Here is a 24,140-nt window from a genome sequence, read left to right as displayed (position 1 = left end):
GGGAGCAGTGAGGGGAAGCAGTAAAGATCTCAATTCAATATAAGGAAAAACTTCTTGACAATTAGAACTATTCTGAAGTGTGATGGACTGCCTGGAGTAGTTGATGGGAAATTGTGTAGGGGTGAAGGTGATGAGCTGCCTATCACTAGAGGAATTCATCTGGAAACTTGTTGAGGGTTTTTTTTTTAAGTTTATTTATTTTTTTGTTTGTTTGTTTATTGATTTAATTAGAATTTTGCAATTTTCCTCCTGATCTTGCTTTTCTCTCCCACCCCCCACAGAAGGCAGTCTGTCAGTCTTTACATTGTTTCCATGCTATGCACTGATCTAAGTTGAATGTGATGAGACAGAAATCATATCCTTAAGGGAAAAAATAAAATATAAGAGGTAGCAAGATTACATATTAAGATAACATTTTTTTAAAATTAAAGGTAATAGTCCTTGGTCTTTGTTCAAACTCCACTATTTTTTCTCTGGATATAGATGGTATTCTCCATCTCAGATACCCCCAAATTGTCCCTGATTGGTACACTGATGGAATGAGCAAGTTCATTAAGACTGATCATGGTTGAGGGTCTTTTGAAAAGCTTTATTTATGTATTTTAATTTTATATCCCTCTCATTTATGGATGAAGTGCACCTCACCCCTCCCTACCCCTTGAAATAGAGAGGAAAAGAAACCACACCAAGAACAGATGAGGAAATACATCTGATAATACTGGATAACAGTTTGGGGAAGATATTGCTTAGGGTGGGGGATTATCAGTGAAGTATGAATTAGACTAAATAGACTCTGAGGTCTCTTCCCGCTGTGAGTCCCTGTGCTCATAAGGCATATGACCTTTCAGAAGAAGGAGAAATGCCAACAAGTGAGAGGGGAACATGGAGGAAGCCTCAGAGAATGGGCAGAGAGGACAGGGAGGGACATCCCATGACAGGAAAAAAGCAAATGATGGCAGCAGCTCCCTCTTTCTCCCACTATCCTGATGCCCCACCCCCCATTCCCCATCTCCTCTCTGCTTCTCCCCATTCAGGGATCCATTGGGTTTCCAGGGCCACTGGGTCTGGCTGGAGAGAAAGGGAAACGGGTAAGCAAAGAGATGGTGATTGAATGTATCTGAGTGAGAAGGTGTGTATGTACTGTGCTGTGGAGGAGGTGGGGACTCCTCTTCCCCTTCCCTTCCATTCTACCTGTCTGTCTGAGCTGTTTTCTTGTCCAGATATGCTGATGTGGCCTTACTCTCATTGTTCTTTTCTCTATCTCAGGGGAAGGCTGGTCAACCAGGACAGGAAGGAGAACGGGGACCACCAGTGAGTAACTTTCCTCTTCTGCTTCCCATCACTTAAACTCTTGTTTCTTCCCTGGGTGGGAGGGATGGATGAGAAATGCTCAGGTGAACAGAAAAAATGGAAGGGAAAATATTTGGATTGCTTTACCTGAGACTTTCCCCTCCCACTCTCTCTATCTCATTGCTTTTTCTTAGGGCTCCCGTGGAGAGAGAGGGCAGAATGGTCCCACAGGAAAACCAGGCCCCAAGGTATGGATGGGAAAGGGTCTATGGAGCCCCTTGTATCAAGAATCCTTTTTTCTCTTCCTTCCAAATCTTGCCTGATAGTGAAATCTTCCCAACCCCTCCAATAGTGGAGTATGGTTTTGGGGGTACATGTTTTGAGTCAAGGTCCCTACCCCTGATCTATCAAAAAGGAACCTTGTGCATTATGGTCTCCGGGTCCCTCCCAGCATCTCCAGTTTAGTCATTTCCTGAGTTGAGCTTATTCTCTCTGTCCTAGGGAGATATGGGCCATGATGGTACTCCAGGGGTTCCTGGAGAAAAGGTCAGTGGGGGCACAAGGGAAAAGCTGGGGGGGGGGTGGTATTGGGCAGATCCTGGGACTGGGAACTCCTGGTAAGGGGGGGTTGGGAAAGTCAAGTCCTGGAGGTAAATGTACCAGAGTGTGTCCAGGGCAAGGAAGGAGGGTTCAGTTAACACCCTCTTCTATTCTAGGGCCCACCAGGTCTGATGGGACCCCCTGGATTTCCTGGGCCAAAAGGACCTCCAGTGAGTTTCTCTGTTCTAGGGAATGGTAAAAGAAGCTTAAGGGGTGGAAAAGGGACAGAGGCTTAGTGTTCTGGATCTCTTCTCCCTTATTGCCTTGGAAATCTTTCTCCAGGGTCCTGTGGGAAAAGAAGGAAGACCTGGTCATCCTGGGCAGCGAGGAGAGTTGGTAAGAGTTGCCCAGATCAGTTACTGAGGTCCTGTCCAACTCCTTCCCCATACTGCCTCCAACTCCTCCTCCTCAGATACCTCAAGACTGATCAGTATTGTTCTTCTCTACATTCCCCTCTTACAATTTGTTCCTGTCTTGTCCACTCCTCCATTTCCCACTCAACTCTCTCCTTGGTGCCCCTTCCTCCAATTTTCCCCTATTGCCCCCCCCACACACACTCCAAGTCTTTTCTCCTGGTTCCTCCAACTAAGTGGAAGAAGGCACTGGATTTGGCAGCAGGGTACCTGGGCTTCATCCCCAGCTCTGCTGCTGCTGAATTGTGATGACCTGGCACAAAGCACTTCGTTCTGAGCCTCAATGTCCTCATTTGTAAAAGAAAAACAATAATACTTATATTATCTCCTTTCCAGTCTCAGTTTTACCGTTTATTAAATGGGAATTATAATAGAACCTACCTCTCAAGATTGTTGTGAAGATCAAATGAGATATTTGTAAAGCATTTTGCAAACTTTTACGACCTATAGAAATACTATTACTATTGCTATTGCTATTGTTACCTCCCTCCAGGGTTTACTGTGAGGAAACCAATTTATTATTACTATTATTATGATGATTATTAGCTACATCAGAATTATATCTTATGTTTATCCTTTCCTTCCCAGGGTTTCCAGGGCCAGACAGGTCCCCCAGGACCAGCTGGTGTCATTGGCCCCCAGGTCAGACTGATCCCAAGAGACCCCCATCCAAGCTTTAGGAGACTCTAGATCCATGGGCTTGGGAAAGGGTTAGAAATGGTTGGGGCAGATTTCTTGGGGTTCAAAGTCATTATTCTTTCCCCCACTCCTGAACTTCTATTGGTATGTCAGAGGCCATTTCTGGGACAGGTAGGATCTGGGGTCATAGCACCTCCCTCCTTCCAGGCCTTCAAACAGGTCCTTCTCTTTTTTTCCCCTTAGGGGAAGACTGGTGAAATAGGGCCACTGGGTGAGAGGGGCCATCCAGGCCCTCCTGGGCCCCCTGGAGAGCAGGGGCTTCCAGGGATGTTGGGAAGAGAAGGAGCCCAGGTAAGACACCTCTGGAGGTTCACACTTCTTAAACTCCTCAGGGAGAAAATATCAATCTATCAATAGCCAAGAGAAGGGACAGTATAGATCACAACTCCTGTTATAGGGGAAATTTGGGTTTATGGGTCATAGTTTCTCTTACCAGGTGGGATATAATATCTCTGCCCCATATTGTGACAGGGGGACCCTGGACCACTTGGTGTCCCTGGGAAGGATGGCCCCCCTGGTCCCCAAGGCTTCCCTGGTCCTCGAGGAGCCCCTGGAGATACAGTGAGTATTAGCATCCTTCTGTCCTTAATGAGCAGCTTCCCTTCATTATCCTGACTGCTCCTGGGTGCTCGGGCCTGGGTGCTACCCTCAGAGAGCTCAGTATCTGGGGGAAACAGAAGGAACAGGTTCAGGAGCTTCCCTCAGGGAACTTACAGTCTAGAGGAGACAGAAGGAACAGACCCAGGCTCTGCCTCAGAGGACTAGCTGTCTGGGGGTGGGGTGGGAAGCAGATAAAGAGCAAGCCCAGGCCCTGCCCTCAGTGAGCTCATTGTCTGAGGGAGAAGTTGAGAAGGAACAGACTCAGATCCTCTCAGGGAGCTCACCTTCTGGGAGATACAGACTCAGGATTTGTCCTTGGGGAGCTCTGGGCAGGGTTATTTGGAGAGAGAGAATGGACTCACTTGAAAAGAGAGTAAAAAGGTTACATGGGATCAAAACTAAGTTTAAGTGCTTTAGGGCCTCAGAGAAAAAAACATCTCAGTAGAATATAGGGAGGGAGTACTCACAAAGGTGAAACGAGCTAAAATCTAGATTTGACGAGTTGGTGTAGGGGAGAGGGGAAGTATGTGGGAAAATATCTTAAATGGAGAATGATTGGAGAAATCTTACTTTGTATCATCTCACATCCCCTTTCCTCTCCTAAGGGAGCAATCGGCTTGAAGGGGTCACAGGGCCCCCCTGGTCCCATCGGTGCCAATGTAAGTATAGCCTTGGCCAGGTCCTCTTGAGGGTTGAAGCTGGAGGATTGGGGCTGTCCTCAGAAAAACTGACCTGAACTGCACTCCTCTGCCCTACCCCACCTTCTGCAGGGTCCTCCTGGAGAACGAGGTCCTGTGGGTCCAGCTGGGGGTATTGGGTTGCCTGGTCAAGGAGGTGGACAAGGGCCTCTTGGCCCTGCTGGAGAGACAGGAGCAGCAGTAAGTAATGAAGACAGTATGCCCACTCCCCCAGACCCCCCTTACCTTCTCAGGCCTTCTCCAACACTATATAAGCTTCCACAGATAATTAACTGTTGAGCTTCCCATGCCTCCCCAACTCTCTCCCTCCCTTCTTTGCCTTGCTTCAACTGCCTCTCCATGTACCTGAGAATTTGAGGTCATTGCTTCCCCATCCCCTTTCTCAGCCTGTTATTCCAGTGGGAAGCATGGGTTATGAGGCTCCACCTGGAACCTCTGGTGAAACCCCTCCCTTCTTAGGGGGAGCGTGGACCCCCTGGCCCCACAGGGAAAGATGGGATTCCAGGGCCACCAGGTCTCCTAGGACCAGCTGGAGCTGCAGGGCCCGTTGGAGAAGATGGGGACAAGGTGAGAAGTGTTAACCATAATTCTGATAGGCTAAAAATGAAAGAACAAAATTAGTTTTATAAGTGAAGTTTAATTCTCTAGGATCTTACCAAAACTCATGGGTGTATGGCATCCTTGTAAATACCAACACTGATACAAAATTTGGGGGGTATTTTATACAGAATAGACAAAGAATCATAAAAACTGAGTGAAGTAATCAGTGAGATTTCACATAGATGATGTGATTTTACAATGTGATTCTCTCAAATCTTATGATATTTGCTTAAAATTCTTATTGACAAGAATCCCACATATTGAAGAGTAAATGTTTACAAATACCAATAGGATTTTCTCTCCTCATCCAAGATGTCTCTTATCTTGAGGTTTGTGGAGCAGGTGAGGAATTTATTGGTGCTAACATTGAGACGATCAGATAGTACTGACACAGGCCAAGTCCACATTGTAGGAGACAGGGCTTACACACGTTTTATAACTGCTAGTTAAAGGTTAAGAGACTAATTTCTGGTCAGAAGTACATAGATCAAAAATATTAATTCCAATGTAAAGAATATCCAATTAAAAAGGGGGAAGTTGATGTAACTAATGAGAGAAAAAAAGAAAGGGCATTGGTGGGGAGGAAAAGATAAGGTGGTAGGCTGGATTTAATTTCAGCTTTTCTTTTTTTTTCAGGGGGAAATGGGTGCCCCAGGCCACAAGGGGAGTAAAGGTGACAAAGGGGAGCCGGTGAGTGTATGTGATAACAGGGAGGACTAGGGAGATGGTGAATGGAGCAAGGGAGATGATAGAGAGGGAGGATATTGGTCTGAAGAACACCAGGTAGAAGAGATAGAAGAATTTCTTTGCTATGGCTCTCACATCCTTAATCTGAGGTAGGATTCTCCTTGGCTTCAGACATTTTTGTCTCTTTGTCTCCTCAGGGTCCCCCTGGACCAACAGGGACCCAAGGTCCTGTCGGACACCCAGGCCCTCCAGTGAGTGTTTTCCTGATCCATCCCCACCCCAGGGTTTGAGCAGGGAGGAGACTTATCAAGATTCTAGGCCTCAACTCTGTGGTCATCCCCAATCCAAACTTTTATGAATGATCTCTAAATTCTAACCCCTGACACTGACTTCTGGACACCAATTCTGGATCCGGATTCCCTCCTAGGGTGCAGATGGGGAACGAGGACGCCGGGGTCCACCAGGTCTTTTTGGGCAGAAAGGAGATGATGGTGTGAGGGGCTTCCCAGGAGGCATTGGTCCCTCTGGCCTACAGGTGGGTATGCATGGGGCAGGAAGGGGGTGTAGATTCTATCCATTCTCTAGGGATTTTCTTTTGGAACTTAAGGCTCTCTCCTATTCCCAATCTCTTACCAGGGGATGCCAGGACCAGCTGGAGAGAAGGGAGAGATTGGAGACGTGGGTTCCATGGTATGTATGCTACCAAAGTCATTCATTTCTTCTCTTGCACCCCCAGTACAGGAGGGAAGAGGCAAAGAATCACAAAGGTTGTTTGGGAACTTCTCTGTGGTGGGGGTTCTGGGTTACTTGGGTGATAATTTAGGAATTGCCAAAGTTCTTTGGAAATATTCTTCTCTGTGACTCTCTGACTATCCACCCATTCCATCGTAGGGTCCTCATGGTGCTCCAGGTCCCCGAGGTCCTCAGGGTTCTAGTGGGTCAGAGGTAAGTTAATTTATGTCTGGAGAGTTTTGTGGACAGAGCAAGGGAAGGATTGATCTCTGAAGGTGTGTTTTGGAGGACATCTGACCCCTAGTTTGTGGGAGTGTTTCTAAGAATTAGATTTCTGCTTCTACCCCATTCTCTCCAGGGAACTCCAGGGCTGCCTGGGGGCATTGGTCAACCAGGGGCTGTTGGAGAAAAGGTAAGTGAAAGGGAAGGGGCTGGGAGGTGTGGGAGCAAGGCCCTGGATAGGGTCACATTTCAATCCTTTCCTCCCACCCTGGATGATGGATTGTTCTTGGACCTTTTCCCCTAAGAATCTCTCCTATACCCCTAAGTATACCTTCATCTCACCTGCACAGCCCAAACCCTCCCATCCCCTTTTCCCTTTTTGTCTCTCACAATCTTTTTTTCCTTCAGGGGGAACCTGGAGAAGTGGGGGACCCTGGTCCCCCAGGCAAGCCTGGTCCAGTGGTAAGTACCTTAATCCCTTAATCTTCATTTCTCTCACTCCTATTCCCCATACTTGTGCTTGATATTGTGATCTCAGTTTCCAGAGGGAGCATTTTAAGACTGCTTAATCTTTGACCACTTGGACAGTCCGAGGCTGTATTGACTACTAATTCTCTGTAATATCAGGCTATACAAATATCCCTGATTCCTTGGATAGTCCCAATCCCCAATGATCCCTAATGTCCTTTGTAGTCTCATACCCTCCTAACCCCTGACCACATCTCTACAAAGGGACCCAAGGGAGACTTTGGTGAAAAGGGTGACTCAGGACCATCAGGAGCTGCCGGACCTCCAGGGAAGAAAGGACCTCCTGGTGAGGATGGAGCCAAAGGAAGTCTGGTGAGTTCTGGGGTCTGTGAGAAGTTGTAGGGAAGATCTAATTAGAAGACAATTGATGGGGGCAGCTAGGTGGCATAGTAGATAAAGCACTGGCCTTGGAGTCAGGAGTACCTGGGTTCAAATCTGGTCTCAGACACTTAATAATTACCTAGCTGTGTGGGCAAGCCACTTAACCCCATTTGCCTTGCAAAAACCTAAAAAAAAAAAAAAAGACAATTTATGAGCTCTGTTCCAAAATACAATCTTGCCACTGCTGAAGCTATGGGTTCTTCATCATCATTTTCAGTAAACCTTCCCCTAGCCCAGTATCTGTGATCTCCCCAAGAACAGTCAGGGCTTATATCTCTTCTGCCTTCACCAGCACAAGACTAAACACTCAGGAGATGTCTGTATATTTATGTGAAATGAATGAGAAAGAACACTTGAGTGAATGCATGAAAGTAAGTGGATGGATGGATGGATGGATGGATGGATGGATGAATGAGTGAATGAAAGAGCAGCACCTGGTATTTTTGTTCCATTACCAAACAGACACCTGTATTAGGGTGAGGGGTTTCTGATACAAAATTTTTATGGCTACTTACAGTAGCAGTCACTTTAATTTCTTAATCTCAGTGACCCCAAAACTCTTAGAAATCCAGAACCCTTTCTAAGTCTCACCACTGAGTATTTAGCTCTCAGTAGTATGCTGGTTAGGTGGGCAGGCTGTGACCTCTTGTTCTTGGGATTATAGGGGCCCACAGGATTCCCTGGAGATCCTGGTCCCCCTGGAGACCCTGGTGTTGTTGTGAGTATGGCCCTTACTCCTCTTGCTGATCCTTCTATCCAGACTCTCCTCTTATAGTCCCCCTTCTCCTCATAAAACTTAACTGGATCTGAATCTACTCTTCTCCCTTTCCACATTGAACTTTCTCCACCAAGTTTAACCTTGTAAATGTTAGATTCTAATTGTGAATACACCAGCTTTACCTGCCATCACACTCTCCAAATCTGTCTGCATCCTTCCCCCAGGGCAAAGAAGGTGACCAGGGGGAGAAAGGAGACCACGGGGATGTCGGGGCTCCGGTGAGTGAGCAACTGAGAACCTGAGAGTGGGAGTAAAAATGAAGGAGAAAATTTAGGGAGATTTAGATAAAGTTGGGAGAGGTTGAGGGTCAGAGGTTGAGAGATTGCAGACTAAAGGTGGAGATTTAGGTCTTAGTAAGTGAAGGAGGGGCAGTGAGTTGAGAGGCTAGAAGAGAATTAAGAGTCAGGAAAGAACTTGTGAGAACTCTACTTTGGTAGAGTTCAAAAGTAGTAAGCTTAGAAAGACTGGAAGTGGTCCAGGATGGGGCAAGTCCCCCACAATATATTGGCATGGGGTAGGGGGCAGTATGGTATGGTAGAAAGAACTCTGAATGTGTAGTCCTTGGTTCTAATCTCAGTTTTACCACTGTCTGTGTGACTCCCTCAACCTCCCTCGACCTCAGGGAAAACATTGGGATTAAGAAAAGTTGGAGAAGACTTCCTGTAGAAGTTGTGATCTTAGTTGAGACCTTAAAGGAAATCAGGGAAGTCAGTAGTCAGAGCAGAGGAGGGAGAGCATTCCAGTCCTGGGGTACAGCCAGAAAAAAATGCCTGAAAAATGCATTGGGGGGGTGATGCTGATGGACTCTGGGGTGTGGAAAGAGGGAAGCCATTGTGGGGGGACAAGTTGAATAGGATGGGTGGGGTTTCTTTCCTGACTATAGCAATCTCTCTGCAGGGCCCACCTGGTGCCTCTGGGGAGCCTGGCCCTCCAGGACCTCCTGGGAAAAGGGTAAGTGGTCCCCTATGATTGCTTTTGATTTATCCCTGTAGTAGTCCACTTCCTACGCTCCACTACAGAATCAAATATGAACACACTCAGAATCAAAGATTCCCATAGTTGGAAATCATCTCAGGGTTCATCCAATGTGACCCTTCTCTGAGCAGAAATCTTCACCTAGAGACACCTTAACAAGTAGTCCTCACTGGAGAGGTGATGAACTCAAGATGCAAAATGAAACATAAAATGTTGTGCATGGCAGTGTGGGAATTTGCTTAGTTCAAAGATTAATTGTTATGAGGATTTTCTTTCGCAATTTGTATAGTAGGGGGTGGGAGAGTAGTAGGTGGGAGAGAAAATTAATGCTTATTCACTGAAAAATAAAATAAAAATTTTAAAGTAGTCACTCAACCTCACACATTTCACACATACAACTTTTCTTTCTCTAGGGACCTGTTGGTCGTATGGGTCATGAGGGCAGAGAAGGGGAGAAGGGGGCCAAGGTAAGCTCCCCCCAGCCTCTGTCAGTTTTTTCCTTTAAAGTTCTACCTTCATACCCTGAACTCCAGGAACACTGCATTGATTATAGCCATTCTTAAGGCTCATGGACTGCAAGGGCTGCCCCATAGGGTGAAAGAACAGCAGTCCCCTGGTAGAATGGACTGAAATCACTTCTTTGCAATGTCTGGAACATAGCAACAATTTAATGAACATTTGACTGATTAATCCTGTAAACTCCCTCCTCCAGGGTCAGCCTGGTCCTGATGGCCCCCCTGGCAGGACAGGCCTAGTGGGTCCAAGGGGCCCTCCTGGTCGACTTGGGGCTGAGGGCCTCCCAGGGATTCCCGGCCCCTCGGTGAGTCTGGGGAAAGGGACTGTAGGACAGAAAGAACCTTTGGCTATAGTCGCCATTGGCAGAGAAAGATGGCTTGGGCTCCTTCCTTTCTTTATATAGACCTTGGGACTAAAGTGGCTAGTTGGGCTCTCAAATTAATTTAGTTCAGAAAGAATTGAGAGGTCTCCTTTATTGGACAAAGTTCATGTCCTGGGTTCCTCCTACTCTCTGGGTGGGTCCTGGGTGGGTAGGTAGGGGCAGGTGGGAGGAGAAGGAAAGGATTCTTCATTGGGAGGACAGAGACCAGCACCCCATACACACACTCCTCACTCCCTATCCAGGAACTCATCCTGTGTACTATTTTTGGATCTTTAGGGTGAGCCAGGTCTTCTTGGCCCTCCCGGACTGATGGGTCCACCAGGGCCTCTGGTAAGCCACTGTTCTCACCCTAGAAACCTATCCTTGCTAGTCCCCTTGATGTTTATGGCCTTTGTGGTCTAGCTACATTGACTAATCATGGCACTGAGCATTCTACTGACAGAGCATCCTCACTGATGGGATTTGGGTCCAGAAAGAAAAGTGTTTGGGAGGGTTATCTGATTTCTGGCCTTTCTGGGTAGCCCCAGGAGCTCCATACTAACCACTTCCTTCCCACCCATCCTTCCTCTGCTCTGGCTCAAGGTGCAAACATACTTATACCCAAGAGGATGTTGACATGTGGCACTGACACCACCTTTCTCTCTCCAGGGGCCCAGTGGCCTCCCTGGCCTGAAGGGTGATCCGGGCTTCAAGGGGGAGAAGGTAATAGTCCCTTGGGTCCCCTTTATATTATCCCTTGTGGCCCACCACCACTAATCCTTCACCTAACTCTCTCTCTCTCACAGCTCTTGGAAGGAGAAGGGATAAATCTGTTTCATTCTCACATTCACTTCCCTCTCTCTCTCAAGTCTGGGGGAAAATGTCTCCTCTTTTCCCCAGGAGCCTCATCTTGAGGCTTCCTTCTCTTCTTGGTTCTGAAGCTCACTTCTATCTTTCTTCTCTCTAGGGTCATATTGGGCTAATTGGTCTAATAGGCCCTCCTGGAGAACCTGGTGAGAAGGGAGACCAAGGGGTCCCAGGAGTACAAGGCAGCCCAGGCCCCAAAGGGGACCCTGTGAGTAACCTCATGGAGTCAACATCTTTTTTTTTTGTGGAGATGGGGGGGGGGGGTGGAATCTGTCCCAGACACCTTAGACAAATACACACTTATGTATTTCTCTAAGATGCCTGGGAAAAGATCTGTTCCAAGGGATGGGAATACGGTGGGGGGGGTCTGTCCCTAAGAATTTCTGGAGTATAGGGAAGGTTTTGTCTAGGATCTGAAAGAGAGAAAGGACCCTTGTAGTGGGCTAAGGGATGGGAGGGGGAAAGCCATAGATGATATTCAAAAATCATTAACCCTGATGACTTCATTCTTCTTCCCACAAGGGTCTGCAAGGCCCCATAGGCCCTCTAGGGCACCCTGGGTCCCCAGGCTTGGCAGTAAGTATGAGGAGAAGTATGGGGGTGGGGAGGTTTGGAAGTCAGCAGATCACTTAGATTAAGTCTGGCTAGAAACTATGCTTCACTCTTCCTTTCTCTCATAGGGTCCATTGGGGCAGAAAGGATCAAAAGGGTCACCAGTAAGTATTTTAGCATCCTCATTCATCCTAAACCCCTTAATTTAAAGGAGTGGTCCATGCTTACAATGCAAAGACCACTGGAGACTCCAGCAATGTAAAGGAAACCTATCTCCCCAGACAGGACCCTATCCTTCCCTCCAAATGGGAAGTCAAAAATTGGGGGGAGGATTTCCTCACTAGATCAGTCCCTCCTAGTTCCTAGTCCCCTCCTGAGTCACTCTTCTCCACAGGGATCTGTTGGCCCCCAGGGAGACACAGGACCCCCAGGACCACCCGGACCCCCGGTGAGTCACTTATGCAAAGCAGGTTGAAGGGATGAGGACTAAGGTCTGAGGTTGTGAACCTGGGACATGGAAGTGAAAGTGGAGGCTTCCATTTTTTTTTCTCTTTTAAAAATACTTTTATTTATTTAAGGCAATGTGGTTAAGGAGGCTTCCATTTTGCTAAGCATCCTGGCTTGCCTGTCCTTTCCTGCCCTCCTACCCCAATACCCATTGTCACTTGATATCTGGGACTCCTGACCCAGACCTGTTGAAGAGAAAGGAATCTGTGTCTTCTATGGATCCTCCATGTCATCCTCCCTATGTCTATGTGTGTGCATGTCTCTTCATACTTTACTGTCATTCCTATCTCTTCTTCCTCACCTCTCCCCTTTTCTCCATCTTTATCAGTTTGTCTCTGTATCTACATTTCTATCTCTTTTCCACTTGTCATTTTTAAACTCTGTGTCTTTCTAAATTAATTTCTCTCTTGTTTCTTTCTCTGTCTACAATTCTATGCCTCTGCAGTCTCTTTCTCAATCTCCCTCTCTATTTGTCTCTGTATTTATAACTCTTGTCTCTTTGTACATCTCCCTTTCTACTTCTATCTCTATTTCCACCTCCATTTCCACTTCGGTATCAGTGTCTTTCCATCTCTCTTTGTTTCTCCATTTTTCCATCTCTATCTCCACCTTCATAGGGCTCTCCAGCAGAGGTTGAGGACCTCCTGCCCTTGGGGGGGTCCCGGCGGCGGCGCTCAATTGAGAGTTTCCCTGGGCCCAGTGAGAATGGCATGGAGGAAGTGTATGCTTCCCTCAACTCCCTGAAGAATGAAATAGATCAGTTGAAAAGCCCTCTAGGGACCCAGGAGAGCCCTGGTCTGGTGTGCAAGGAGCTTGGCCGGAGCCATCCTCACCTAACTGATGGTAAGATCTGGAGAGTTGTGGGTGTCCAGAAGATGCTCCGTCTGGTATTCAAGGGCACAATGCCAGAGGGAAAGGGAAAGAATGTTGGGGTAGGGAGGACCCAGTCTAGCCTGAAGTATGGGAGAGGATAGTGGATACTGGTGACTGGTAAATGGCCCAACTCTTTTCCTTTTTCTCCTTTAGGGGAATATTGGATTGATCCTAACCAGGGTTGCTCAAGAGATGCTTTCAGAGTTTTCTGTAACTTTACAGCAGGAGGAGAGACTTGCATCTTTCCTGATAAGAAGTTTGAAGCGGTAAGTAGTGATCTTGGGATGCTCCTTCCCTCTCCTCCCCTCTCCTCCCCCTCTCCTTTCTATCCTTCTCCTTCCCCTCTCTCCCTTTCCCCACTCTTCTCTTCTCTTCTCTTCTCTTCTCTTCTCTTCTCTTCTCTTCTCTTCTCTTCTCTTCTCTTCTCTTCTCTTCTCTTCTCTTCTCTTCTCTTCTCTTCTCTTCTCTTCTCTTCTCTTCTCTTCTCTTCTCTTCTCTTTTCTTCCTCTCTCCTCCCCCTCTCCTCTCCCCTTTCCATCTTCCCTTTTTCCTCCCCTCCCCTCTTTTCCCCTCTCCTCTCCTCTCTTCTTCCATCTCTGCTTTCCTCTCTCTATTCTTCCCTGTCACTTTTTATTTCTTCATTTTTTCTCCTTCCTTTCCAACCTCCCAGGTCTTGGGAACTATTCTGTTGCTCTCAATACCCAAGGTCATGTTTCCTCTCTGACTTGGTTTGATTTGATAAATACTGACATAGGGCTCCCACTGGCTCTATTTGACCTTCATATCAGCCTCTTAGAATTTCTTGAGGAAAAAAATAAGCTGCTTCCCTAGGAATTCAGATCCCCACAGTCACTAAGTTCATGGTCAGTGGGAGCTCAGATGTTCAGAACACCCTAGTCAGTGGATATTTAAGTCCCCTAGTCATGAAATCTCAAGCTTTGGTCATGGCACATGGGGATCTGGGGCTTGTGGCCTGGAATGGGAAAAAGGATTTATGGCCTTCTCTACAATCTCCTCTCCAGATCCTTTCCAGTATGCCTCATGGGTCAGACCATAACTTGAAGGGAGGGGGTTGTTGCAAAAGACTGCAAATGATTGACCTTTCTCAATCCCTCTCTCACTTTGGTCCTAGGTAAAGCTGGCTGCCTGGTCTCGGGAGAAGCCAGGGAACTGGTATAGCACATTTAAAAGAGGAAAGAAGGTGAGGAAGAAGAGCAGAGAGAAAAAAGTCCAGATTGGGGATAGACAGAGGCCTATGATGGAGGTATAGAGGATAGAGATGGGGATGGGGACTGAACCGAGGAGGATGAGAGCCAAGGCTGAAAAAGGGGGTTAAGGCTGAGGATGGGAATTTGAGAAGAGAGCCCCAGCTGGGTGACCAGATGGGAATTTGTGGGAAGTAGGACAGGGGATTCTGATGAATGACACCCAGTGCTCTGTCTCCCAGTTCTCCTACGTGGACTCAGATGGCAATGCAGTCCGTGTGGTGCAGCTGACCTTCTTGAAACTCTTGAGTGCCAGTGCTCGCCAGAGCTTCACCTACATTTGCCAGAACTCTGTGGCCTGGCTGGATGAAGGGGAGGGTGGTTACAGTCGATCCCTCCGATTCTTGGGGGCTGATGGGGAAGAATTGTCCCACAATCGAACCTCAGACATCATTCGGACCCACCAAGATGGATGCAGGGTGAGAGATCAGAGAGGCAGGGTTCTTGGAAGAGAGTCTGTTAAAAGGGGACTGGGGATTCAGGAGGGGGAGGAGGAGAGAGTGAGGTATGGGGGGGGGGGAGAGGAAGGAGTCATAGTATATGTGGCTAAAAAGGGGTGAGAGTATGCTATGATTAGGATAGATGACCTCACACACATGTACATACACATTCCTTCCCTTCAGTGGGGTGGAAATGGTGATGATCCTTTTCACAGTTCTCTTGGATTCCCATCCAATGTATCCATTTCCCCCTCACCATTCCCAACTCAGGTATGATTTAGAATGGTGGAAATTTGTGTTTGTATATTTGGGTTCAAATCCCAATTCTATCCCTTATTAATTGTGGAATCTTGGGCAAGTCACTTAATCTTCATCTGTCACATTAAGCTCTCTGATTCCTGTCCCACAGCTCCGGAAGGGTCACTCCCAGACAGTCTTGGAGCTCCGATCTTCCAAAGTGGGCCAGTTACCCCTCAGGGATGTGGCTGCTTCAGACTTTGGGCAGACAAACCAAAAGTTTGGATTTGAGCTAGGCCCTGTCTGCTTCAGCGGCTGAACTTGAAGGAGGCAAGGAAAGTGGAGCCACCCCTGGATACAAATGTTGAGGGGTGGGGGCAAAGCAGAGACACTAGGGGAGAGCAAGCCAGAGCCGTCCCCAGGGCAGATGGATGAATGGACAGACATCATGGTGCTGTGGCTGAGAGAACTATTTATCTTCCATGCCTGTGGCTGTGGAAGCCTGTGATTCACTGGTGTACTTTGTCACTAATGCAAGTTTAACCTCCTGGTGTCTGGGTCCCCCCCCAGTCCAGGGGTCCCAGCTCCCCCCTCCTAGCATGACACAGAGTAAGGCCATAGTTTCCTCAAGGCCCTGCTCCCCAGTTCCCATTCTCAGTCACTATGGACTCCAAGGATGCAGCTCCTTCTGTCCAGGTGCAAGTGGGTCTTGAGCTCCTAAATAATGAACTTTTTACAGGATAAAGCTGGCCACCTCAAGCCCCTCCAGACCTTTGGTGCTGTGACCCTAACTTTAGTGAAGCACTGGACCCTTCAGATGGCTCCCTCTCTCTGCCCAAGATGGGTCAGTGGCAAGGGCAGACCAGTCCCTGGATAGGTTGCCAGCAGGGATTGGGAATGATGGTGATCCAAGAACCCCACCCCCTACCCAGTTCTCCCTGACTCCCAGTTCACTTACCCATTTCCTCCTCCGCAACTCAGGTCTGGCTTAGAGGGAACTGACTTTCAGGAGGGTCTACTGTAAGAGGGATCTGGATCTAAGGGAGACATTCTCCAGGTGGGTAGGGGGAAGGGCTCTCGTAACTCCAAGTCCCAGAACCAGCCCCTACCCACGCACTCCACCTCACTCCAGCTTTCCTCTGCCCTTCGGTGTCCTTGGTGCTGTTGGGGGTTTGGGGGCAGCCATGCAGGTGCCCCCAGTGGTGCTGCCTCCTTCCCTTGTTAATACAAATGTGTATTAAAAGGAAACAGTGGAGTTTTATTTTATCACTTTCTAGAATCACCTCCCCAGCCTCCTCTTCCCTTTCCAACGGGTTGCTAAGCAATGCCTTTAGAACCGAGGTGCCAGACTACCCAGGCAGAAGCAGCCAGGATAGGGATGGGACCGATACCCAAGTGGTCCTGTTGACATGCCTTGTTCCCACTCCAGCTGCAACCATAACTCCGATCCACTAGGGTCAGTCTAGCCTGAGAAGACAGGGTCTGTGGTGTCTAGAAATAAATCATTGAGACTGGGAAGTAGGTCAGGAAGACTTGTTCTCCCAGAGCTTGGGAAGGGCAGAAGTCCAAGGAAACAGCTGTCTCCTTTCCAATAAGAAAATTAACCTGCCTAGTGAGTCTGCAGAGGGGCTTCTGTTGAAGAGGGTATTGGAGCACTGCCCTCCTTCCCAGTTTTGTCTTTGTTATTCTTTCTGTCTCTATTTTTGTCCTTAACCCCGACTTCTTTTCTCCTAGTTCCCACACTTATCAACTTCTATCTCTTTCCTGACCTTCCTCCCTGTCCTCATCTCTATTCTTGTCACATTTCTGTTTTCATCTTTATCCCTTTCTCTGCACCATGTCTCTATCTGTCCTCTTAGGTCCCAGTTCATTCTCTCTGGTCTGTCTCTGAGCAAGCTAAGACAACTTTTAAAGGCAGAGGGCTATAGGGGGAAAAAATCCTGGAACTGGGGCTCCAGTCACGTATGCTGAACTTTGGACAAGTCACAACTTTTCAGTTTTGTCATGTATATGAAATGTAAAATGAGGGGGTTGGACTCAGTAACCTCTAAGTGCCATGATCCTATGGGCTTTGCCTAATGATTTCTGATTAGGCTAGTGGCATGATGTGCCTACCTCCAAAAATGTCTCTATGAAATAGGCATTTCCTGGTTAGGGTCTAAGAGGGGGTGGGAATGTTTCCTTTACCAGACTCCCAGTGGTCTGTCTTGCTTGAGAGATGGGGCAGGAGTGGAATTGCAAATCTGATTGGGTATGGAGTAGAGTTTCTAGATTCAATTCAAAAAAAACATTGCTAAGTGCTTACTGTGCGAGTATGGGAAAATGTTTAGAATGATACAGGGACCTCATTCTCAAGGGATTTCTACAGAATGGAATTCAATTTCCCTCTAACATCTAGGGGTGCTAGACTTTGGGGTATAAAGACAGATCAAAAACCAATCCTTACCCTCAAGGAACTTCCTTGCAATGAGGTGATGGGATGAAGGGTGAAGTGACTGAAGGAAAAGGCACCATGGAGACAGTACCAAGGGATGTATGATCTTTAGTAAAAAGTTAGATTTCAGTAGTACTGAAAAAGGAGATCTAAGATGAAGGGGAGCTTGTTAATAAAAGAGAACCCTAAGGGAAGTAAATGACTGCTACTAAATTACTTTCCTCAATCCCTCTCTCACTTTGATCTTGAGTAGGGCTGATTACCTGGTCTCTGGAGAAGCCAGGGACCTCATTTAACACAATTCTGGCTCTTGGAGTTTAGATTTTATCTTAAGGGCAATCAAAACCACCAGAAGGTTCTTGAGTAAGAGAGTGCTTTACACCAAACTGTACCTTGCAAAAATTATTTGGGAAACTTTGTTGGGGTACTTTGGGGGGAAAAGAAAGATGTGAAGTAAAGAATAAGGAAATCAACTCAATAGCTGTAAGTTGATAAAAGGGGACAGATGGAAAATATGTTGTGGAGGTAGAATGGGTAATATGATAACTGAATGGATAGGTGGGTAAGGGAGAATGAAGAGTTGAAGGTCTCCCAAAATACTATGAACTTGGGTCACTGGAATGAATGGCACCCTCAATAGAAAAAGGGAATTGGGGAGTAGGGAAGGTTTGGAGGGTGGGAGTTTGAGTTTGAGATACCTATGGGACATCTGGGGGAAGTACCCAACAGAAAACTGAAAATGTGAAACTTAAACTCCAAAGAAAAGTTGAGTTGGGTATATGGAGCATTTATGTCATATATATATATATATTATATATATATAATATATATATATATATATCTCAAAGTAAATCCATGACAACTGATGAGCTCACTGAGAAAGTATAGGGTAACAAAGAGGTCCCAGAATAGAACCCCGAAGTATATCCATGCAAAAACACAATTTATAGATAATAAAGACCTAGCAAAGAATACTGAAGAATTATCAGGTAGGTTGAATTAAAAAACAATGTCATGAAAACCAAGGGAGAAGAGAACATCCAGGAGTGGATGATAAGTAGTGCTGAAAATTGCTGAGAGGTCAAGAAAAATAAGCCTGAGAAAAGGCCCCCAAATATAGCAATTATGAGAGCATTGCTAACTCCAGAGAGAGCCATGTCATCTAAGTGGTGAGGCTGGAAGCTGGATTAGGAAGGGATGAGAAGTGAGTGGGAGGTGATGAAGTGCAACAAATGTACAGCCTTTTCTAGAAGATTGGCTGTGAAAGGAAGGAAAATAGGGTGATAGTTTGAGGGGGTGGTAGGGTCAAGTGAAGATTTCTGAAGGATGGAAAAGATGTACATGACTGAGAAAAAGCCAGATGACAATGAGGGATGAAAGATCAGAGAGACAGGCAGACAGAAACAGAGATGGGAGGGAAGGCTGTTCAAAGTGGCATATCTCCAGAGGAGACAGAATGAAGAAGAAAAAGAGAGGGTTTAGCCTTGCCAAGGAAAAGGGCTCCCTCTTTGTCAGAGACTGCAGAGAAGGAAAATAGGAGATGGTGTGACATGATTTGGAGGTGGAGAAGAGGAAAAGAGGAAACTTAGAATGACTTCTATTTTTCTCAGTAAAGTAAGAGGCAGGATGCTGTTATAGTGGACTGAGGTATAGGAAATTTAAGAAGAAAAGAGTTTAGAACAACCCCAGTGAAGAGAGTAAGAAAGTCAGGGAGGAATAAAGTGATTAGTGTTCAGAAGTGAGGGACCAATTGAGATTAGATAATAAATTTGCAGTGGGCTCAGTTATTCCTCCAGCAGTATCAGAATACTGCTGCATCAGAATAGGTACATCACTTAAAGGTGATGGTGTAATTAAGGATATGAGCATACCTGGATATGGCTGATGGTGTATAGAGTCCTACATCATGAAAGTGGAGGAAGTTGACAATCTGGGAGTGTTTGAGGTCACATCAATACTATTGAAGGCCCTTGGAGTTGGAGTAAAGTACTGAACTCTTAAAGAAAAGTAACAGCATGACCTAGGTCCTGCAGATGTTTAGTTGTTCAATCATGTCCTCATTTAAAGTTTTCTTGAAAGAAATACTGGATATTTGGCAGATATTCTTCTACAGCTCTTTTTACATATGAGGAACCTGAGGCAAATAGGGTTAAGTGACTTGCCCAGGATCATACAGCTAGTAACTGTCTAAAGCAAGATTTGAACTAAGAAACAACTTCAAACCCAGCACTCTATCCACTGTGTCATCTAGCTGACCTAGTTACCAGATAGTGGTAGAACTGAAACAAAGGCCTAGATAAAATAGATGTATGGGAGACTTTGATCAGCTTTCTGATCAATAAGTCAATCAGCAAGCACTTATTAATGGCTATTAATGGTTTACCATTTACCAGGCTATCACAAATTATAAGATGAAGTGAACACTTCCCCTCCAAGGTTACTCTCATTTATTCATCAATAACCTTTTTCAAAGGAGAAAAAGTTGCTGAATGATGGTGGAAAGAGGAAGGTTTGACAATGAGGAATAAGGAGAAAATAATATCTCATCTCTGTCCCTCTTCTTCTCCTTCTCCTCATCTTCAACCTCCTCCACCACCACTACTTCCTTCTCTTCCTCCTTCTTTTCTTCCTCTTCTTCCTTCTCCTTTTCCTTTTCCTCCTCCTTCTCCTTTTCCTCCTCCTTCTCCTTGATCTTCTTCTTCCTCCTCTTTTTTCTTCTCTTTCTCCATCTTCTTCTCTTCCTTCTCCTTTTCCTTCTCCTTTTCCTTTTCTTTTTCCTTCTCCTTTTTCTCTTTCTCTCATCTACTTTTCCTCCTCCTCCTCCTTCTCCTCCTCCTCCTTCATCTTTTTCACCCTCTTCTCCTTCCTTTCTTTCCCCTCTACCTCCTCCAATCCCCACCCCCCACACACATCATATTTGGCATATAATATGTGCTTATAAGTGTTAAGCAGTGGGGAAGACACTCCCGGCACTAGACATCCACATTAGCAGAGGGTGTTCAGGCATGCAGATTTTTTCTGGGGAAAGAGACATTTATATTGATGAGAAGATCAAAAAGGAAGTCTCAGAAGACTGTTGTGGCTACACAAGAATTCACTGACCAACTTGAAAACATGTGTTTTCAAAATGCATGAACAGAAGCTGGAAGGGAAGTTGGGTAACTAAGGATCGATACAAAAGTATATCCTTTTTCTTCTATAAATGATGTCAGGAGCTCTAAAGCACAGAATGAACTAAAGCTAATAAGGAATAAGGATAAGCTGTGTTAGCTATACTATTAGTTTGAAAATACTGAGTTCCCTTGCTAACTGGTACTACTAAACACATCAGTGAGGGTTCATGAACTATTGTTTGAATAGGTACTGACCAACCAAGTACCAAGTACCAAGTTAATATTGAAGATATGAAAATGCCATATGATGATCATGAACTGAAAGACCTGGGGATTTTTAATTTGGAGAGAAGACTTATGGAAAACATTATTTCTGTCTTCAAATAGTTGAAGGGCTGTCATGTGTAAAAGGGATTAGTCTGGTTTTGGTTGACTCCAGAGGACAGAACCAAGACTAATGGGAACAAGATAAAGAAAACTCAATTTAGGTTCAGGGCTAAACTCAGAAAAGTTATTCAGATGTGGCAGGAACTTCCCCAGGTCATAGTAGGTTCCCCTTTTAGAGATCTTCAAACAATGATTAGTCATTGATTGGGGATTTTGTTGAGGGAATTCCAAAACAGTGGCTAGATAAGGTCCTATCCAATTGAGTTTCTATACATTTCCATGTTTGTTTGATTTGGTGAGGTTGACAACTGATGAGGTTATGAAAATGTGACCACTTATAGGCCCACTACTGAGGAGTACAAAAGATTTGACCTATTTCACTTTTTAACCTGGATTGGTTTGCCCCTCCTCAGGTAGTCTGCTGAGTATCCATCATTCCCAGGGACTCCTCATGGTAATGCTGAAATCAAGGCTGATATCCAGTTAGCTCAACCCTACTGAAGCTCAGAACTCTTGAGTTCAAGTTCAGCCTCAGCCTCCCTAGTAGCAAGCAAGCACCCAATTATCGTTCTTATATCATCAAGCTGTTCTCTGCTATTTTTTCTTGAGTTATGACTCACCCTGATTAGCTTTCTACTTACACACCTTCAGTAAATGTATACACATACATCCATACATACATGTATATATGTGTGAAAAGTTTGTAGATAATTCCTAATACACATCACCCAACAAATTCATACCATAGTGACCTCAGTCAACCAAGAAGCTGAGGGAAAGTTGTGTTTACAAAATGAGTTGGGAAGTCCTAGTTAGAGTATATTATATCAGTTACTGGCAGCCCTGATGAATTTTGATTTATAGGAGCAGAGAAATCAAAGGTAAAAGAGCAGGACTCTCAATAAATGACTATCAACTTAGTCTATTGTTTGTTAACTTTTCCCATGAACAAGAGAGAAATCAGAGATGTTCCTTCCCCTACGTATTGCCATCACTTTCTGATCCTTCCTTGAAAACCTGTGGGTCACCTTGCCTGCTTAGCAATGGTCTTTAGGCCTGGGAAAAGTTTCACTCATTCATTTTACAGACATAACCTTTGTAGCCTCCCTCCCTGTCAAATCTTTGGATTTGGATAAGACCTGGAGTTGACCTTCCTCAAAATGATAATAGTCTCTTTGGATCATTGACCTCATCAAGAGTTTGTTCCAGGAAAATCTCCAAATATAGTTCATATCTAGGTTTCCCCATATGTAGGTTAGAAGAATCCTCAGATTCTGTACAAGCATTCAGGATAAATATTGGATATCCATTATAGGACAGCCTTTATTTCACCCCACAGAAAATCCTTTGTAGGATTCACAGGAACCCATTAATAAATACAGAAAAACACATAAAACACTCACAATAGTTCCCCATGGAAAGAACTAAACTCAAAGTTGCCAACAGGGCAATACTCCACATTTTGGTAAAAGCCCAGTATTCCCATAGATTCTTAGAGTCCACTCCAAATTTGTGCTTTCCTCTGTGGGTATGAATTCTCCCCATGGAAACAGACAGAACCAACTTCTTTTCTGTTGAACCTGCACTTATCAAATATCATCTGTTATAATCAAATATTTCACTGTTATAGTAGTGAGTTAATGACAAGATCTAAATCTCTCTTTCCAAGAGTTGTGATACTCAGGAAATCCCATTATTTTTTTTAAGAACTTTCCTCCCCAAACTCTAGAACTTGGGCTTTCCATAATGCAAGCCACAAAGCCAGCACTTTCCAAGAATTTTCTTTTCCTCTGAAAGAAAACTAAATTCAAGGGTCAAGCTGTTTAGGAAATCAAAATCATCTACACAAGAGATTGGGATTCAAGAATGTTGTTTATAAAGTCCCCTTTCAAGTCAAGTAGGCAAGTATATATCTACTTTTGCCAGTCTTAGATTTGTGTTCAAAAACAGAAATGGACCAGACCCTTGAGACCTAGTAACTCCCTTCTCAGGCCATCTGGGCAACTACATCCAACTTCCATGTGCTACTTCAAGTTGCCATAAACTGTTCCTAGTTGGATATCTTTCTCTACTTTCTCTGCTCTTTCTTTCTCTACTCCCAGGATTTTGGCATAAAGGGACAGAAAAGGCAAAACAAACAAAAGCAATGTAGAATCCCTCCTCCCATGGCCCATCTGAGCAAGTCACTCTAAGGGTATCCCAAGGCAGTGAAAGCCAATCAAGAGTTGTCTTTGATCCCTTTAACAAGATGCCAATGGAAGTGTCTATAACTTTGAAAGAGATATGCTCCTGACATTGGGGTTAGGAGAAGCTCCCATGATCAACTTCCCTTTGCACAAAGGAGAAAATTGATACATAGAGAAGTTAAGAGAATATTTGAAGGTCACAGAGATAGTAATTAAGAGATCTGGCTCTTTTCAGTATACCACAGTGACAGGCAGGCCTCATGACTAGCTTAGGGAACATGGATGGGGAAAAATACAAATATATCATGTGAGGTAGAGATGAACATGCAAAGGAAAAGACAGAAGAGGTAGCCCCAGACCACAAGTCTGTGTCAGAGGAAATTAGTCCCCACTGGAAAGTTTTTGACATTCTCTCTCTTAAGATTTAGAGAATCTTATTCTCATACTCCTCCCAACACCCACACACATATTAGGAGTTCAGTTTCTGGGAGCTGGGAGAAGACTGGGATATCCAGATCAGGTTACATGTCCTCTTTTATCTTCCAGAGGAAGGTCCTGATGGGAAGGGGGAGAAAAAAAGGAATGGGGAAACTAATAGAGAGGGTCTCTATGTGAGCAAGGGAAATGGGAAGAAGGATGCCTGAGTCTAGAGAAGGGCAGCTGAAGTTTTCCCCCATGAAGGAGGGAAAAGAGATATGGGAGTTTATGGAGATTAATGAATATTTTAACAAGAAAACTTTAATTAGCAAAAAAGCCCTTGAAAGAATTTTTTAATGCCCTTAATAAATTAAAAGGCTAATTATTTGAGGTGTGAGGAGGGAGCTCTCCAGCCTCTGAGAGCTCTGGGTATTTACTTCCCTAATTGCCAACACCAACTCAGCTAATGAGAAAAACCTCAGCTGATCTGCATATGCCATGCCATAATTAATTACTCCACATATGGATCAGGAGAGCAATTACTAAACCGGCTGCTCCAGGCCACTTGGGGAGGGGGCTGTAGCATCAGTCCAGGAGGCTGAGGAGGGGCCTGGCTCTGCTTAGACCCAACATTGCACACTCACATTCAGTGTCTCACTGTATATAGCTAAGAAGTACATATGTCTATTGAATATCTCATAGAGATTTAGACACAGACACTGATGCATAGGCAGGGTTATGAAAATACATCCACCTTCCCTCAGATTTGAGTCACAAATACA

The 24,140-nt window shown here is 45.3% G+C and overlaps 1 protein-coding gene across 1 annotated transcript in view; it reads left to right on the top strand.

The window, feature by feature from the left end:
- The window catches only part of COL5A3 (collagen type V alpha 3 chain), a 36,237-nt gene extending 19,414 nt beyond the window's left edge, over positions 1-16,823 (top strand). Inside the window, exons 32-67 of the mRNA XM_074203328.1 lie at positions 1,035-1,088; positions 1,267-1,311; positions 1,485-1,538; positions 1,792-1,836; positions 2,007-2,060; positions 2,173-2,226; positions 2,892-2,945; positions 3,186-3,293; positions 3,474-3,563; positions 4,208-4,261; positions 4,373-4,480; positions 4,760-4,867; positions 5,537-5,590; positions 5,785-5,838; positions 6,015-6,122; positions 6,224-6,277; positions 6,479-6,532; positions 6,678-6,731; positions 6,950-7,003; positions 7,274-7,381; positions 8,115-8,168; positions 8,393-8,446; positions 9,126-9,179; positions 9,617-9,670; positions 9,916-10,023; positions 10,378-10,431; positions 10,750-10,803; positions 11,048-11,155; positions 11,470-11,523; positions 11,628-11,663; positions 11,894-11,947; positions 12,624-12,849; positions 13,033-13,145; positions 14,012-14,080; positions 14,327-14,563; positions 14,994-16,823. Of these exons, the coding sequence (XP_074059429.1) occupies positions 1,035-1,088; positions 1,267-1,311; positions 1,485-1,538; positions 1,792-1,836; positions 2,007-2,060; positions 2,173-2,226; positions 2,892-2,945; positions 3,186-3,293; positions 3,474-3,563; positions 4,208-4,261; positions 4,373-4,480; positions 4,760-4,867; positions 5,537-5,590; positions 5,785-5,838; positions 6,015-6,122; positions 6,224-6,277; positions 6,479-6,532; positions 6,678-6,731; positions 6,950-7,003; positions 7,274-7,381; positions 8,115-8,168; positions 8,393-8,446; positions 9,126-9,179; positions 9,617-9,670; positions 9,916-10,023; positions 10,378-10,431; positions 10,750-10,803; positions 11,048-11,155; positions 11,470-11,523; positions 11,628-11,663; positions 11,894-11,947; positions 12,624-12,849; positions 13,033-13,145; positions 14,012-14,080; positions 14,327-14,563; positions 14,994-15,140 (2,844 nt within the window). The 3' untranslated portion in view covers positions 15,141-16,823. The remainder of the gene's footprint in view (positions 1-1,034; positions 1,089-1,266; positions 1,312-1,484; positions 1,539-1,791; positions 1,837-2,006; positions 2,061-2,172; positions 2,227-2,891; positions 2,946-3,185; positions 3,294-3,473; positions 3,564-4,207; positions 4,262-4,372; positions 4,481-4,759; positions 4,868-5,536; positions 5,591-5,784; positions 5,839-6,014; positions 6,123-6,223; positions 6,278-6,478; positions 6,533-6,677; positions 6,732-6,949; positions 7,004-7,273; positions 7,382-8,114; positions 8,169-8,392; positions 8,447-9,125; positions 9,180-9,616; positions 9,671-9,915; positions 10,024-10,377; positions 10,432-10,749; positions 10,804-11,047; positions 11,156-11,469; positions 11,524-11,627; positions 11,664-11,893; positions 11,948-12,623; positions 12,850-13,032; positions 13,146-14,011; positions 14,081-14,326; positions 14,564-14,993) is intronic.
- Positions 16,824-24,140: the final 7,317 nt, after the last annotated feature.

Source organism: Macrotis lagotis, chromosome X (genome assembly GCF_037893015.1).
Source record: "Macrotis lagotis isolate mMagLag1 chromosome X, bilby.v1.9.chrom.fasta, whole genome shotgun sequence".
Lineage (NCBI taxonomy): Eukaryota > Metazoa > Chordata > Mammalia > Peramelemorphia > Peramelidae > Macrotis > Macrotis lagotis.
This window is presented reverse-complemented; position numbering and strand designations above follow the sequence as displayed.